The sequence below is a fragment of the Molothrus ater genome, chromosome 7 (assembly GCF_012460135.2).
Source record: "Molothrus ater isolate BHLD 08-10-18 breed brown headed cowbird chromosome 7, BPBGC_Mater_1.1, whole genome shotgun sequence".
NCBI lineage: Eukaryota > Metazoa > Chordata > Aves > Passeriformes > Icteridae > Molothrus > Molothrus ater.
Genome location: NC_050484.2, coordinates 38,174,358 through 38,189,158, shown reverse-complemented (window position 1 = coordinate 38,189,158; position 14,801 = coordinate 38,174,358). Strand labels below are relative to the sequence as shown.

At 36.6% G+C, this 14,801-nt stretch overlaps 1 protein-coding gene across 12 annotated transcripts in view; it reads left to right on the top strand.

Moving 5' to 3' along the window:
* BAZ2B (bromodomain adjacent to zinc finger domain 2B) overlaps window positions 1–14,801 on the top strand; it is a 111,438-nt gene that overhangs the window by 52,793 nt on the left and 43,844 nt on the right. For all 12 annotated transcript variants that reach the window (XM_054515373.1, XM_054515374.1, XM_054515375.1 and 9 more), the window contains exons 3-8: window positions 4,890–5,051; window positions 5,409–5,602; window positions 8,247–8,459; window positions 9,126–9,524; window positions 11,748–12,354; window positions 13,525–13,818. In XM_054515373.1, the coding sequence (XP_054371348.1) occupies window positions 4,890–5,051; window positions 5,409–5,602; window positions 8,247–8,459; window positions 9,126–9,524; window positions 11,748–12,354; window positions 13,525–13,818 (1,869 nt within the window). The remainder of the gene's footprint in view (window positions 1–4,889; window positions 5,052–5,408; window positions 5,603–8,246; window positions 8,460–9,125; window positions 9,525–11,747; window positions 12,355–13,524; window positions 13,819–14,801) is intronic.

The window sequence follows — 14,801 nt, the reverse complement described above, 5'->3', positions numbered from 1 at the left end:
GTAATCCCCTGTTTTCAGAAAAAACTCTGTTCTTGCAGCAAAATGAGCAAAAGTATATTCTCCAAACTGATACAACTTGATAAGTAATGAGTAGATTCCAAGTCCCCAGTTTCATCCTGCATTTGTTTATTTTGTATCTGCCCCAAGAAACTGAAACCAGAATGTCTCCAGACCTAGAGTTATGTCTCAACTATTTATTTTAATTTTTCTAAAATCAGCCAGAAAATTCTTAACTAAAACTCTTCTGGAATAAATAACGAAGTGTTTCATTTTTCGGTACCCCACTAAAGACTCATCTCCAAAAGAATTTTTGGTCTATATTCATTAGCCCATGCCACTAGAAATGGGTTTCTTTGGTGGTTCCTAAAATGTAGCAGGAGTAAATTTCCATATGGCTATGAATGTATAGTCCTAACCTGAGCATTTCTGTGACTCATTTACCTCTCCTTGCTGCTTTTGCTGTGTGCATATTACATCATGTAATTCTGTATCTACTGTTAAGGTTCTGTGCATTTATAGGGATATGTATTTGGTCTGCCAAAATACAGTAAGACTGAAGCAGATGAATAATGTAATAAAGGTACTAAACTGTCAATTTTGTTCTTTATTAGGAAACACAGCTGGTTCTTTACTAAGGGCCTTTTAAAAATTCTATTTTCATCTTTTATTTTTAAAAAAGTGTAATTTCTGTCTGGTAGCTAATAGTTAAAAAGACTGATAGTAATTACCAGCAGTCTTTTTTTTTTTTTGATGGTCAGATTGTTTGCTTGGCTGCATCTGATGTTTAAGAACATACATAATTTTTCAAGGACACTTTGTCTTCCTAAAACCAAGCTGGAATGTAGTTTACTATCAATACCATCAGTTTTATTTATGAGTACGTCTGTTTCTCTGCTGACGCAGTGCGCTGTGGTTACTGTTGTGTCCACTGTGGAAAGGTTCCACCAAGTGTTTATGCTGCCAGCCAGCTGCGTGTCTTGAATTTACAGGATACTCTGTAGCCAAGGTAGACTATATACTAGCCAGGTCTAAACTGCAGTGTTCTTCACTCTGTAATATTTTAAAAACCCCATCAATGTCTGTCAAACAGATAATTGAATTATCTTCAAATTTAAAAATGCATTTTTCTAGTATCTAATAAAATATTTTTTTTAAGAATAAGCAATTACTCTTACTAAGAGAAGGTAATGCATCTTAATGCATGAGATTAGAGAGGTTCTTTTTAGCCCAAAAAGATCTCTTTATTTTCTTTGCAGCAATCAGTAGTCTATTAAGTAGTCTCTGCAATAAAGTTGATTGCATACCGTGTCAGGTGCCCATGATACATGATGAGTTAGAACTGGAAGTCTTTATGCTTTGCCAGGGAGATTAAAATACAAGTAAATTATTTTGGCATATTCCCAGGTCAGAAAGACAAAGCACCTCTGTGAAACCATTGTGGAATATATCACATACTGTTAGTTTAATTGGTTAATTTGCACTAGTTCCTGAATAATTAAAACATTCTAATCAAGTAAACAGAGATTTTATTTGATTTCTTCTTATTCACCCATTGCTGAAAATAAGGTGCATTGGAAAAGTAAATTGCCTCTGGAAAGAGGTTTACATTCACCCTCATGAGAATGTTATCAACTTTGGAAGAATATAAATCAATAGCTTTTTCTCAAAATAAAACCATAATTCAGTGTTTTGTCTTTATGAAAAGCAATAATACTAGTGTGTGAAACCATTCTAAGCTGAACATTTAAGCTGTATTGTTTTGATGTTATCAGAGCTGGAAAGTCTTTAATTTTTATTTTTCAAGAAAGGGAAGCTCATTAACTTTTTATTAAATAACAAAACTTTTTTTTTTCCCAGACCAGAAGCTGTTTTTGTTAGAGCAAAATTGTTCAGTCTTATTTGGAGTTCCCCATTTCTCCTTAATGAGATCCATAACAATTTTAAAATGGTGTACATAAATGCACAAAGTCATTCTTTGTTAGTAAGAGACCAGCATTGTTGAAATGTATTTTGCCCTTTGGAATAATGCTTTCAATCATTTATCTGTGCAGTGGTTAGTAGAATTTCAAAAACTGTGCTCAAAAATATTTAACCTATTTAAAACTAAGCCAAGAATGTTAAGGAGTGAGATTTAATATGAAATTTACCTATGTGGAGCATGTGTAAAGTAAGTTAGTAACTTGAAGAGTGAACATTAAAATAGGAAAATTAAGGAAATACTATAATTAATTGGTAAGCAGACTGTTAGTATTTTCATGAGATAAGAAAGGGGGGAAATGTCATTACAGTTCAGTGTAGTGTTACAAGACTTCCACCATTTTTGTTGGTGTTTTATTTCTTCCACATGCTTAAATGTGTATTTTAAAATGGATGGCTTCTCTTTCCTAGATACATTAGGTAATGGCTCAGATAGCACATTTAGTATGTCTTCTTTCAAGGCTGTTATAGTGTGTAGTATAGTGTACAGTTAGCTGCACTTTCTCTATGATGAAGAATGTTGATGAACAATCTCAAAGATTCTTTTGACTCGGAAACTCTTCAAAGTATTATGAAACTTTGCAATGCAGTGTTGCTCATCAAGCATGATTGAGAATCACCACTGTGGTCTGTGAGAGAGAAGCATTGTGGAAGAAGATACACAACTGAGGTTTGGATTGGTTATGGTTGTTTTTTGGGTCTTTTTTGTGATAATTTACAAAGTGATGTTAAAGCCATTTGAACTAAATTCAGCAAATGTAGACCTGAAACATGATGCTTTTAAACTCATGTCAGAAGCTTAAAGAAATACTCTACACATCACCTGCAATAGTTAGCATCAATGAAGTGAAAATCCCTTCTTGTCTTGGAAGAAGGAAAAAACGGCACCTGAACCAGAAATGTGAAATCAGTAAGAGGAATTTCCCTGCACTGTCTATGTAGTATTCCTGTTACGTTGCCTTGTAGTTGCTACCTTGAAGTTGCTAATAAATGAAAAATCCTAGTGAATGCCCTTGTGTTCCTAACACCTAATAGGATGAGTTACTGCAGTCAGGAATTCATTCCAGAATTATTCCTTATATACACAAACACAGTAATAATGTTTAAAACATGTAGAGGGAGGAGCAGGATTAGTAAGTTAATGGTTTGTGTGTAGAACTCCACCAGAAGCATGGTCAGTGTGCAGAGGCCTTTGTTGCTAACGGGAGTCTTCTGGAAGACAAGGAATGCTGGTCTTTCTTATGCTGTCCTTTTTGATGTGAATGGTCTTTATATTACAGGATGGCACGCATGAATTTAATGTTCTTTGATGTCAGTCTTTTCCTGCTTTTTATCTCCATTAGGGACTACGTTGTTCTTCTGGTTATGTATGCTTTTACAGTCTGAGAATTCCATTATTTGTTTTCTATACTTGTGTTCAGGCTATCTCTAAAGCTGAAGTTTAGTTCTGAAATTCCTATGAGATTTCCTCTATCAGGATTACAGAATTTCTAGGCCTTTGATTTTTGTCTGTCATCTTAGCTATTATATATTCTTATTTTGTCCTACCCTGTGAATACATGCTGACTTGCCTGCTCTCTTCTGTGCTGCCCTTCCCGAACCTTCCAGTGTGTAGCAGCTCAAATAACTTCTCTATTTACTTTTTTCTGGTCACCTCCTCCGTTCATTTTCCTTTTCACGTATTTTCCTTGCTGTATTGACTTCAATATCCTTACTGTTTAAGGTAAGCACAGGTCTAACCATGCTTACATTTTGCATGTAATTTTTAGTCTGGTTCATCTAGCTTTAGTGCTCCCACTAGGACCACATTGCCACTCACTTCTCCCCTGCCTCTCACCACCACCCTTGCCCTTGAAGAGGGCTGGAGAGCAAAATTGGAGGCATAAAAAGCCAAGGTCACAGGTCGAGATAAGTACAATTTATGGAAACAGATGAGATAAGAAAACAAATATTAACATCAGCAGTACTGTCAGAGGATATAAGAAACAAACTATTCAAATGGAACCCCGCCCAAGCCAACAATAGACAATTACTGACTTCTGCCACTGGTGCGCCTACTGGGAAGAGAGCCCTTCTCCCTGGAAGAGAGTCCCTTTCCCCTGCCAGTGATGTGAGATTTATTTGAATAAACTTTGGGTCCTGGCCATGCTCCGTCCCAATGACTGCAAAACTAACCCTGTCCTGGCTTGGAACCAGGACACCTCTTCATCACGTCTGATCTTCATCTTGTCTTCCCACCTTCCAGTCTGAGAGATGGCATGACGCGTAGTGAAGTTAGAAGCAGGATCACCAGTTGATACTGGGGTATTTGAATAGGGTTGTTACAGGAAAAAAACAGAGGCAGTATTTTTGCAATGCAGTGTCAAACTCAAGTATAGAAACCTCTTGCAGTGGCTGTAGAGTTACTATTGGGTAGCTAGCAGTTCCTCTGTTTAATAGGTCTTCTCACGGGGAACAGCTTCAGATGTGGTTTTGTGGTGGAGGCCTCGGAGTATTGCAAGACTCAGATTGCAGAGGTGACTGAAAGCTGTTGTGTTACTTCGTAGTTCCAGTGTAGGAAGAGTGCTGAGATAATAATAAATGTTAAAGGGTGATATGTGAATACTGATTCAGTTTATAAGACTAGCAGTTTCACTTTGGGGTGATCAGTGTCATATAGCTTTCTAGTAAGTATTAATTTTCAGAATGCATTTAAATAAAACTGCATTGCAATCTTTATCAGCATGGCTTTAATGACTTAAGACCAGAGTTGCTTCAGGAAATGTATGTCATTGAGAAGTTCCTTAATGTTTTGTTTTTACTTCTAGATTTAGTAAATCTGCTCTGAATTATGCACAGCAATATGCTTACTGAAATACTTAAATATACTATTAGAACAACTGAAGTTTGTTTTTATTTCCTTTGCGGTTCAGAATGGTGGCGAACAGCAGACACACACTCTCGTCCTGGGGCAGCTTTTTTCCCACCACTCTTGGGAATTCCCACGTTGTTTGCTCCTCCTGCACAGAATCATGATTCTGCTTCATTCCACTCAAGAGCTACAGGAAAAAGTAGTCGGAGTAATACTGACAAAGGTAATGGCTGGAAATTATCATATTGAACTTCTGCACATCCAGAAAGATGTGGAATTTGACGTTTACTTTCCTCATTCTTCCCATTCCTAAACAGTTCAATAAAAATTGGTTCTGTTAGGTAAGAATGATACATACCAAGTATGTGTTTGGCCTTTAAATCATGGATGATTAACGAAAATAACTCCAAATCACAGTGACACATTGATGACAGATTTTAATATATGTGGCGAGTAACTTGTAAGTATCTAGGATCTTGTTGCATGCCTGTGGAACATTAGGTGACTGGAACATTTCAAAGAAATTACTTGTTACTCCAGATTTATTTTAAATGTCACATTGTAAATCTGTCATCTTTAGGTATGAATGGATCACTGAATGGCAACAGTACCAGTGCAGTCTCAGCTCTCAGCACATCCGTGCTCTCCGCTAGCATTGCAACATCGGCAGGACCAGTGAAAAGTGTGACCTCAGGAGCTGGAGGACGCAAATACAACCAGGAGCAAAGCAAAGTTCAGCTTTTGGATACCAGAGCTGACAAAATCAAAGACAAGGTAGATACACTGAAAGAAACTGAAGAGTCAGACAAAAAATTTGACATGATAAGTGTTCTGCACACAGGAGCATTTTTAAGCATTCTTTCTGAGTACAGAATGTTTTGGGTTCTTCTGATCTATTAGAGCACGATCTGTCTCCTTGTCTCTGTAGGGATTTTTTGTGTGTATTGGTGTTTGAAATTTTTAAAAATTGTTTTGGGGTTTTTTGACATACTTATGAACAAAAGTTACTATTAGTGCTAATTTCACTAGTTAATAAGTTAATAGCGGTGTCCAACATCTTGTTTCATTTAATTTATCTAATTTTTAAAAAATTGTATTTTTAACACCAGTATTTGATATTATTTATTACAGTATATATATGCATATATATTGGTATTACAATTATAATATTATCGATTATTTCTATGAATTTAATTAGGTTTTCATGTGTCTTATAAAACCAGAAAATTTTAGATGTTAAAAGTGCTTTTCTGTAAGCCATTTTCTATTTATCAGAAGAAAGAACTATTATTCACTGCTGTGTTTCAGCAATAATCTTAGCTATCTAATATGAAAGACATGAGTGCTCTCAGTGAGTTAGTAAACCTTATATACTCACCTAAGCACTCTAAGAATTTTGCTGCTCTTGGAATCAAAACTATTGAAGCAAAACACAGAAAATGGTGTACTGGGAAGGTGATTACTGTCAGAATAAAAGCTAAGGGAGTAATTCTCTACTGATAGCCATCTAGGCCAAAATACTTTTCTTTCTTTATTTATTTTTGTTTTGTGAGTGAATTGGCCTTCTTGCTTTCTTTCTGTTACTGAACTACATTCAGCTACCAAGTCCAAATGTTTGAAGGGGAGAGGTTGGCATTTTCAAAGGACAGCTGGGGTTTGATATATCTTTGTAAAAATAGGGGTTAGCACCGAAATGGCTGCTTATAATTGTGTAGTGATATACAATGTTTAGTATATGGACAATAGGAAAATTACTAAGGATATTTTCTCTTAAAACACTCTTCGTGTTCAACAGTTGACACCTTTTGAAAGTATTAAGCTAGTTAAAGGTATTTGGGTAATCTTTGACTTTTTTCAGGCTTAAATGTTAAAAATGGCTCTTTCTAAAATTCTGCTTTTTTATCCTGGGTATCTACATGCAAAATTTATCTTTCTTTCTGTGGTGCAGAGGTAAAGCTTTTTCAGATAGTGTTTCTGTATTTCTGACTATTACTACAGTTGGGCAGGGTACCAAATACATTTCTATTTTACTACTCTAAACACCATCCCAAAAGGTACTTTTTGGCTCTTTGCTTTATTCAGAAAATTTTACTTCTTTTTGGCCATTGTTTGTTTGTTTGTGTTTTTGGTTCGTTGGTTGGTTTGTTGTTTTGGTTTCTCCTCCCTCCCCATTTTCTGTCAGGATGTCTGTCAGCATTGTTATCTTCTCCTTTGTGTTACCTGTCATCTTTAAGTATAAATTTGGTGCTGTTGGTAGATTTCTTGATGCAAGCACTGATTTCAAACTCCAGTTTTATTGACTAAATACTGAGGTGCTGTAAAAGGATGGATTTGATGTGCAAGTACCTTTCTTAAGAATGTTGTGTTCCATATCTTGACTTTTAAGTCCTTTGTCTCATGCAGATAAATGTCAGGTTGTCTTTTTCGTAAGTTCCTGGAGTAAATTTTGAAATACTGAAATGGAGCTTTTGTTCCTAATCTTACTTGATATGCTGATGTTCATAGCTTCTTTTCTTCTGAAACTTTTTATGAGGTAAATGGCATTTGTCAGTGTAATGATTTGAACAACCTTTTTTATCAAAACATAGAAATTACTCCAAATGAGAACTCTAATATGACGATGATTATGATTATTAAAGCTGAGCTTTGTACAAGTGATGTTATGCTTTTAAATTTCTACGTGTAAAACTTGTCTCTTCTTAAAAGCATGTCTTACTTTAAAACCTTTTAATATACTTTTCTAAAAGTTCTTTTATTTAGGGTTTTAGTTTTTTAGTATTCATCTTCTGATTTCATCAGTCATCACCTTAGTTGTAATTTCTTTTTGGGGATGGTATCTAACAAAACCTGCTAAAATATTTATTTAGTTTTAGAAAAAAAAGAAAAAGGCAAAGCTGATATCAAAGTGTTTTTACAGTTGATGAAAATCTAGAGTTACTTTCGATATAATGTAGTTGTCAGAGTATTTCAGCAGATTCTGGTCCATTTTTCAGAAGCAAATCCCAGAAGCAATTTGATGAACATATTCTTTTCAGTCCTCAAAACTCTATTTTGCTGTACAGCCCATACTGTGAAAGTAGCTAAATGAATGCATCACTGAAACTTTTGATAAACCTAATGTTTGTTGTTCTTTCTGTGCTAACCTGTACCACAAGTTTTGGGCCTAAATTTGGCATTTTATGCCAAATACTATAAATTTGTGATGTAGTGATGTCAGCAGTGGTCAGAAAAAGACTTCAGTGGAACTTTGTGACCAGTTTTTAATTTTCATCACCTTGTGAAGCACTTCTTCTTTAGGCATTGCAGATCGCTTTTCTCCAAAGTCTCACTCTTCTTTGTTTCAAAGATTATGTGTCATAATAAGATTACATACCAGATTAAAATGGAAGCATTAACAGAGAATTCATCTTCCCGGTAGAAGCCCAGAAAAAAAGCAGTGGAAAGCTCGAGTAACAGCGACAGTGATTCGGGCTCCTCTTCAGACACCTCAAGTGAAGGTGTCAGTAGTAGTGACTCTGAGGACCTAGAGGAGGATGAAGAGGAGGAGGAGGAGGAGGACCAGAGTGCTGAAGAGAGTGAAGATGATGAATCTGATTCCGAAAATGAAGCACATCACAAAAGCAAGAACAAGGTACAACACCTCACTCTCCTGTCCACAGTCTTGTTTCTACAAGCTGTTTGTGACAAGTTGACCTGCTCACATCAGTGAACAAATAGTCAACAATTATTTAACTGCATATTAATAAATGCTAAGAATACTCATTTTAGGTTTGCTTCAGCATCTTCTGTTTGTGTGGTTTTTTGGTTCTTTTGTGTGCATGCATGTCTTTGTATGCTGTTCTTTACAGGGAGTTTACAGTTGGTAGACTTATTTTTTTTTATGAAGTAGGAAGTACAAAGAAGTACTGTGTGCAGGTAGTGAATTGAAAATATATCATTGTGGGTATTGCTTTGGCAGTTACTTTCTTCCTAGTAGAATGCCTACCTTTCCCTAGTAGAAGAACAGCAAGATTGGAATCTTTGGTATCCTATTAGGTTTACAGTCAGAAATACATTTAAGAACAACCATGGTTTAATACTCCTCCTTCTCTAGTAAACATTGTTGTAACATGCTGAAACTATCTGAGGGAAAAAACTGAAAATGAACAATAAATATATTACAAGACTGATTTAAAAGTTATTATTCATCTTCTGCCAAGACTAGTGTAATTGTTTCAGGAAGACTGATCATATGTTTAGCCTTTTTAAAAGGATCTTTAACTTATGTAATGAACACTCAAAAATAAATATTTTGCAGGTGCTAATGCATAGTGGTTTAACAGATGCAAAAACCGATGGACAGAAGTCACAGGACAAGTCTCAAGAAAAAAGAACACACCAGCAGATACCTCTTGTGTCTGATTCCCAGACTCACTCATCATTCCAGTCCCAGCAGAAGCAGCCTCAGGTTTTGTCACAGCAGCTTCCGTTTATTTTTCAAAGCTCTCAGGCAAAGGAGGAATCTGTGAACAAACACACAAGTGTAATACAGTCTACGGGATTGGTTCCTCACGTGAAACCTTTGTCTTTGGTACATGAAGCCAAAAAGGAGACCTATTTAAAACTCATAGTTCCTTCCCCTGATCTACTCAAAGCAGGGAATAAAAATACCTCTGAAGAATCTATCACTTTGACCAGCGATGTTAGATCTAAACGGGTGAGTGAAGTTTTTGATTATTTGTAACCTGTGTCATCTGCTTAAAAAGGCATAACATTGTGCCATCAAACTCTTTTAAATATAGTGTATTAAAATTATAAGTATATATATTTTCATAATCATGGGAGTTAGTGTTTTTAGAGTTGATCTGGATTTCTGAATGGTGTAAATGAACTAGGTTGTGTAGGTCATGCATCTCTTAAGAACAATGTGCATCTGAAATCAATATCAAAAAAAGAAAATTGTAAATATCAAAATAAGTAAATTGTGTGGCCTGGATATTTTTCCTATGCTTCTAGGTTCAGTGAAAATGCTTATTTAATACTTCACTTATCTAGTATGTAAGCATGACTTCACTTTCTTTCAAGTTAGATAGTTTCAAGTCAAAGTAATAGAAATCACCTATTTTAAACAAAGAAGCTGAAACCCATTAAAAAAAAAAAAACCCAAACATGCTCATTGTAGTGTTGAGTTTTGTTTGCTCTTTAAAGACAGGTATTTAAGCACTGATAGCTGTAGAAACTCAGTATGGCCATTTCAATAGTTTTTTTAGAATCAGAGAAAGGCCTGGATTGGAAGGAACCTTAAAGCTCTACCCTGTCCCACCCCTGCCATGGCAGGGACACCTTCCCCTGCCCCAGGTGCTCCCATCCCCAGGGTCCAGCCTGGCTTGGGGCACTGCCAGGGATCCAGGGGCAGCCCCAGCTGCTCTGGGCACCTGTGCCAGGGCCTGCCCAGCCCTCCCTTCAATTTATCTTCCTTTCTACTGGTCAGGACTGTACAATAAGTTTATATGTCTGTCTTAACAGTTTGTGGCTTCTAGAATTTTTAGATCCTCAGTTTATTTATTTTTTAATAGTAATTAAGGTGACTGCTGATGAATTTTCTGTTCAGTGAGATTTGAATGGGGATTAGAAGAGAATAAAAATCTGTCATTTTACAAACATCGAGGCTCAGGATACATACAAAAATGAATATATTAAAAATACATTTACAGAGGCAATTCTCATTATTATTATTATTTTATTTTTTCAAATTTTGTTTTAAAGTAGTAGTATTCAGGAGTAGTAAACTCAATTCTGATTTGCAGCTAACTCACAGGCCCTCAGTGGGAACTGAAAAATCCTTAATTTTTATTGCTAGACTAGAAGATAAAAACTGTTTTTCCTTTCCAATTTCTTGTTACTACATAAAATTCAAATAAGCTTATCACTTACCAGGAGTAGCTAAATAAATTATAATTATGATAACAAACGTCTTTGCTATTGAAAGAGGCTTCTGCTTTCACATTTATGAGTCTTTAGCTGGTGATAGATCACACATTTAGTAGTTTGATTTCTCTTAAACTTTTACTGGAGGTATACACTGTGTGAATATTTGTTTTAGAGATCTTCATAATTTCTTATTCAGTTTTAAATATTAGTAACTTCCAAGCATGTATTGTCTTTGACTTAATTTTTTTAAATTATTTTTAAACTGTACCATCTTTATTCATTTTATTTTATTTTCTTTTGAAGATGATGTGAGGGTTTTTTTCTTTAGAAGAGTCTTTAGACTAAAGACACTATAAGCTTTACATGCATTTCTGGGCTATTACAAAGTTTTACATGAATAATTTCAAGTGGTACTCTTTCAGTTAAACAGTTAACATATCACAGCATTTCTGAGTAATACGTTTTCCCTCATTCTTTTAAAGAAATTTTTTCCATACCAAGAGTCCTCGGTTGGTTTTCTAGTATTGTGGCCATTAGTGTGTTTTATTTACCTTGTGCTTTAAAGTGAACAAATTGTTAAAGGTAGCTGTACATTCACTAATGGGATTTTTATACACTAAATTAAGTTATAAGAAGAGGTTTTCCTGTGCTGATACACAAGAGTAGTAAGTATCTTTCTAAAAATGATCTTTTTCAGAATGATTAATACCTTTATGAAAGTCTCTGTCTAGAGCATTGTAGCAGGTGAGAAAACTTCCCTGCATAATTTGAATCAACTTCATCTTGAGTTCAATTCGTCTTTTTCTACTTGATTTACAGTGAAAAAATCATGCAAGACTTGTGTAACCAGTAGTTACTCATCTCTTCTGATGTACCTAGTATCTGCTTTTGGCTTTCTAAAAATGGCTTAGCAGATGTTTAAAATTTCCTAGAGCTTACCTGCCTGAACACCAAATAAAGACAAGCAAACACTTCCATATTTTATTCCTCTGTCTTCTTATTTCTTTAGGAACAATATAAGCAGACATTCCCAGCACAGCTAAAGAAACAGGAATCGTCGAAGAGCCTGAAGAAGGTTATCGCAGCTTTGTCAAGCCCCAAACCAACATCTAGTTCACCAGCTCATCAAAAACTCACGTCCTTGGAAAACAACCATTCTAACCCATTCCTGACAAATGCACTTTTAGGTAATCACCAACCCAACGGAGTTATTCAGAGCGTCATCCAGGAGGCTCCTCTTGCACTCACTACGAAACCGAAACCCCAGACCAAGATCAATGAAAGTGTAGCCATTTCTAGTAGTGCCCCCTTTTCTTTGCCAATAAACTTGAGTGCATGTGGGAAAAAGCCAACTGGTAACCGTACAGCTGTTATGCCCTCTACCTCTCCTGTGTTACCTGGTTCAGGAAAGGATAAAGCAGTCAGCAATAATGCAGTAAATGCAGTAAAACCACAACACCGCCTTCATTCTGCAAAGCTGGTGGTGGAGCAGTTCAGAGGGGTAGACTCAGATGCCCCCAGCAGTAAAGACTCTGACGACTCAAATGATGATGACGACGATGATGAAGATGAAGATGAGGACGATGAAGAAGATGATTCTGATGATAGCCAATCAGGTGGTTTAACCTTTTTAATAGGAAAAGCAGAAACTTAATTTTTTTGTATTTTGAAAACATGCATTTCCCACCATATTTTAAAATAGGGGCAGGAAATACTGAGCCAGCATGGCCCCCACAGTGCCCTACACATATTGTTGAAATTAGCACATGTCCCCATTCTCCATTGTGTCATGTCCAAAAGTCATGTTTGGGGTGTTCAGATACTTGGTCAGCTGTCCTGGGGAGGTGGCTCCTTAGTCTTTTGGAAAGGCTGTCAGAGACATGCCTTCCACATTAGTCACCCAGCCTGCAGCTTGATGTGACAAAGTGCTCAGGAAGGGATTGACATTAAGGCTGATTGATGGTTGATGATCCTGACAGACAGAGACCAGCTGCAAAACAGGTTTCCTAGCCAGAGAGGGCCTAAACAAGGTCCTTTGTCAAGAGTGGCAAGAAGAGCGTGTTTCTGTGCCTCATTCAGGAGCACAGTAGTCCTTGAGCAAGTTATTGGACAGTTTTAAGGGCTGCAGACCAGGCTATGCAATTTGGACTGACAAGGCCTGTTTTAAAGAGTTGACTGTATTTACAGTCACTGCTTTGTCTTTTGTGGTGATATCCCTTGTGTCCAGCCTCCACCCTTCATCATTCTCTTCCCCCTCTCATCCACACACCCTGTACTAATCTTTTTATCTCAGGATCGTATCTCACCTTTAGTTCCTTACCCTGGCTGTCCTCAATTCTTACTCTTCCTTTGCCCAAATTGCCATACTTTTGATTCTGACACCTTTCAGCCCATATCCAGTTCTGTTGTTTTCTTCCTCTTCATGATGGATTTCACGCCTGTGAAATGCCCTTCCTGGGGTAGTGTCCAGCTGCTGCCGGTCTAACGGGAGGATTTAGCTGTAGCTCACTCTGGGGTAAACAGTCTTGAGATACTGCAGCTTCTGTCACTCATCTGTTTCCATTCAAAAGAACAGTGTATTATTGTGCAGAATTACTTAGTACTGTCATATTTGTAGTAGCTTTAAAGCTTAGGTAGTTAATTAGAACCTCCTATTTATACTCAAGGGATGTTATTAAAAAAGCATGCATAATAAGAGAAAAGACTTCACAAGTGTTAGGACTTTAACGTACTTGCTAATAGTTTCCGAGTCATAATGTGCCTTTTGCCGCACTTTCTTTAAACAGAGTCTGACAGTAATTCTGAGTCAGATACAGAAGGGTCTGAGGAGGAAGATGATGAGGATAAGGACCAAGATGAATCGGATACTGACACTGAGGGAGAAAAGGCCCCGCTGAAACTGAATAAAACTTCATCCTCTGTGAAGAGCTCTTCCATCGGTCTTACAGCTCATTCTGCCCCGCTTAACCTCCAAGTAGCCAAGACATCGAGCTCGGCACCAGCTGCCTTGTGTCCTGAGTCCCAGCCTGCAGTGTTCCTCGGGACAGGAGCCTCCACCCTCACGCCAAGTACACACTGTGGTATCTCACTGTCTTCTCTTATACTACTACCATGTGATAGCTAAGGTCCATGTGTTGTGAAAGTAGTTGCAAAAATAGTCCAGGTGCTGGTTTTTACCCTCAGAACAGTGATTCACTGAACAGCCACTCTAAGGATGTGGCAGAGTCACCCTCACTTGAGGTTTTCAGATGCCAGTTGGTCAGGGTGCAAGTTAATCTTGGCAAAGCTTCCTTTCCCAAGGAAGGTTGGATCAGGTGTCTTTTGATGTCCCTTCTGACTTTGGCTGATGGGTGACTCTGTGATCTTTTCATGGGTGTTTGCAGCAGTCATTAAGATCTGTCAGCCAAATTGCAAGTTCTCCAGACTAGAACATTACACTTAGACAAGGACATTTTAACTCGTGTAATTATTTAGAGGAGATAGAATTAAATATCCAGATTTGATATTGATTACATTAAAACTCTAAAGTCTTTGGCATTCTCCATTTTATTTTAAACTAGTTATTCTTCTGATTTCTGAATGTTCTGGTTTATGTTCTGAATCTTCAGTTTTTGTCCCTTCCTCAACAAAATTTTTAACCATATTTTATTAGAACATAATTTTCTAATAAGTCTTTCAAAATTCTCATTAGAATTTATGGATTTTGCGCAAAGATTTTTTGTTTTAGAAGTTCATAGAAAGTACATTGAGCATTTGCCTGATATTATATAGTTCTTATAATCCATAATTTGGTGACAATTTGTAAGATTTAGAAATTGCTATGGCTACAGTAAAGAATGCATTTTTGAAAGTCACATTTCTTATTTGCATGGTAACAATGAAATTAAATCACATATTTCTTACTTTGAATTAGAGACTTGCTGTTTATTAACATGGGTGTAAGCAGATTTTTTTAAATGGGGACATCTGTTTATGAATAGTTTTTTATATTTGGATTCGGTGGAATAGGAGCTTCATTCCATGTTATACAAGGCCATTAGCTTTGAAGAAGTATAATGTAATC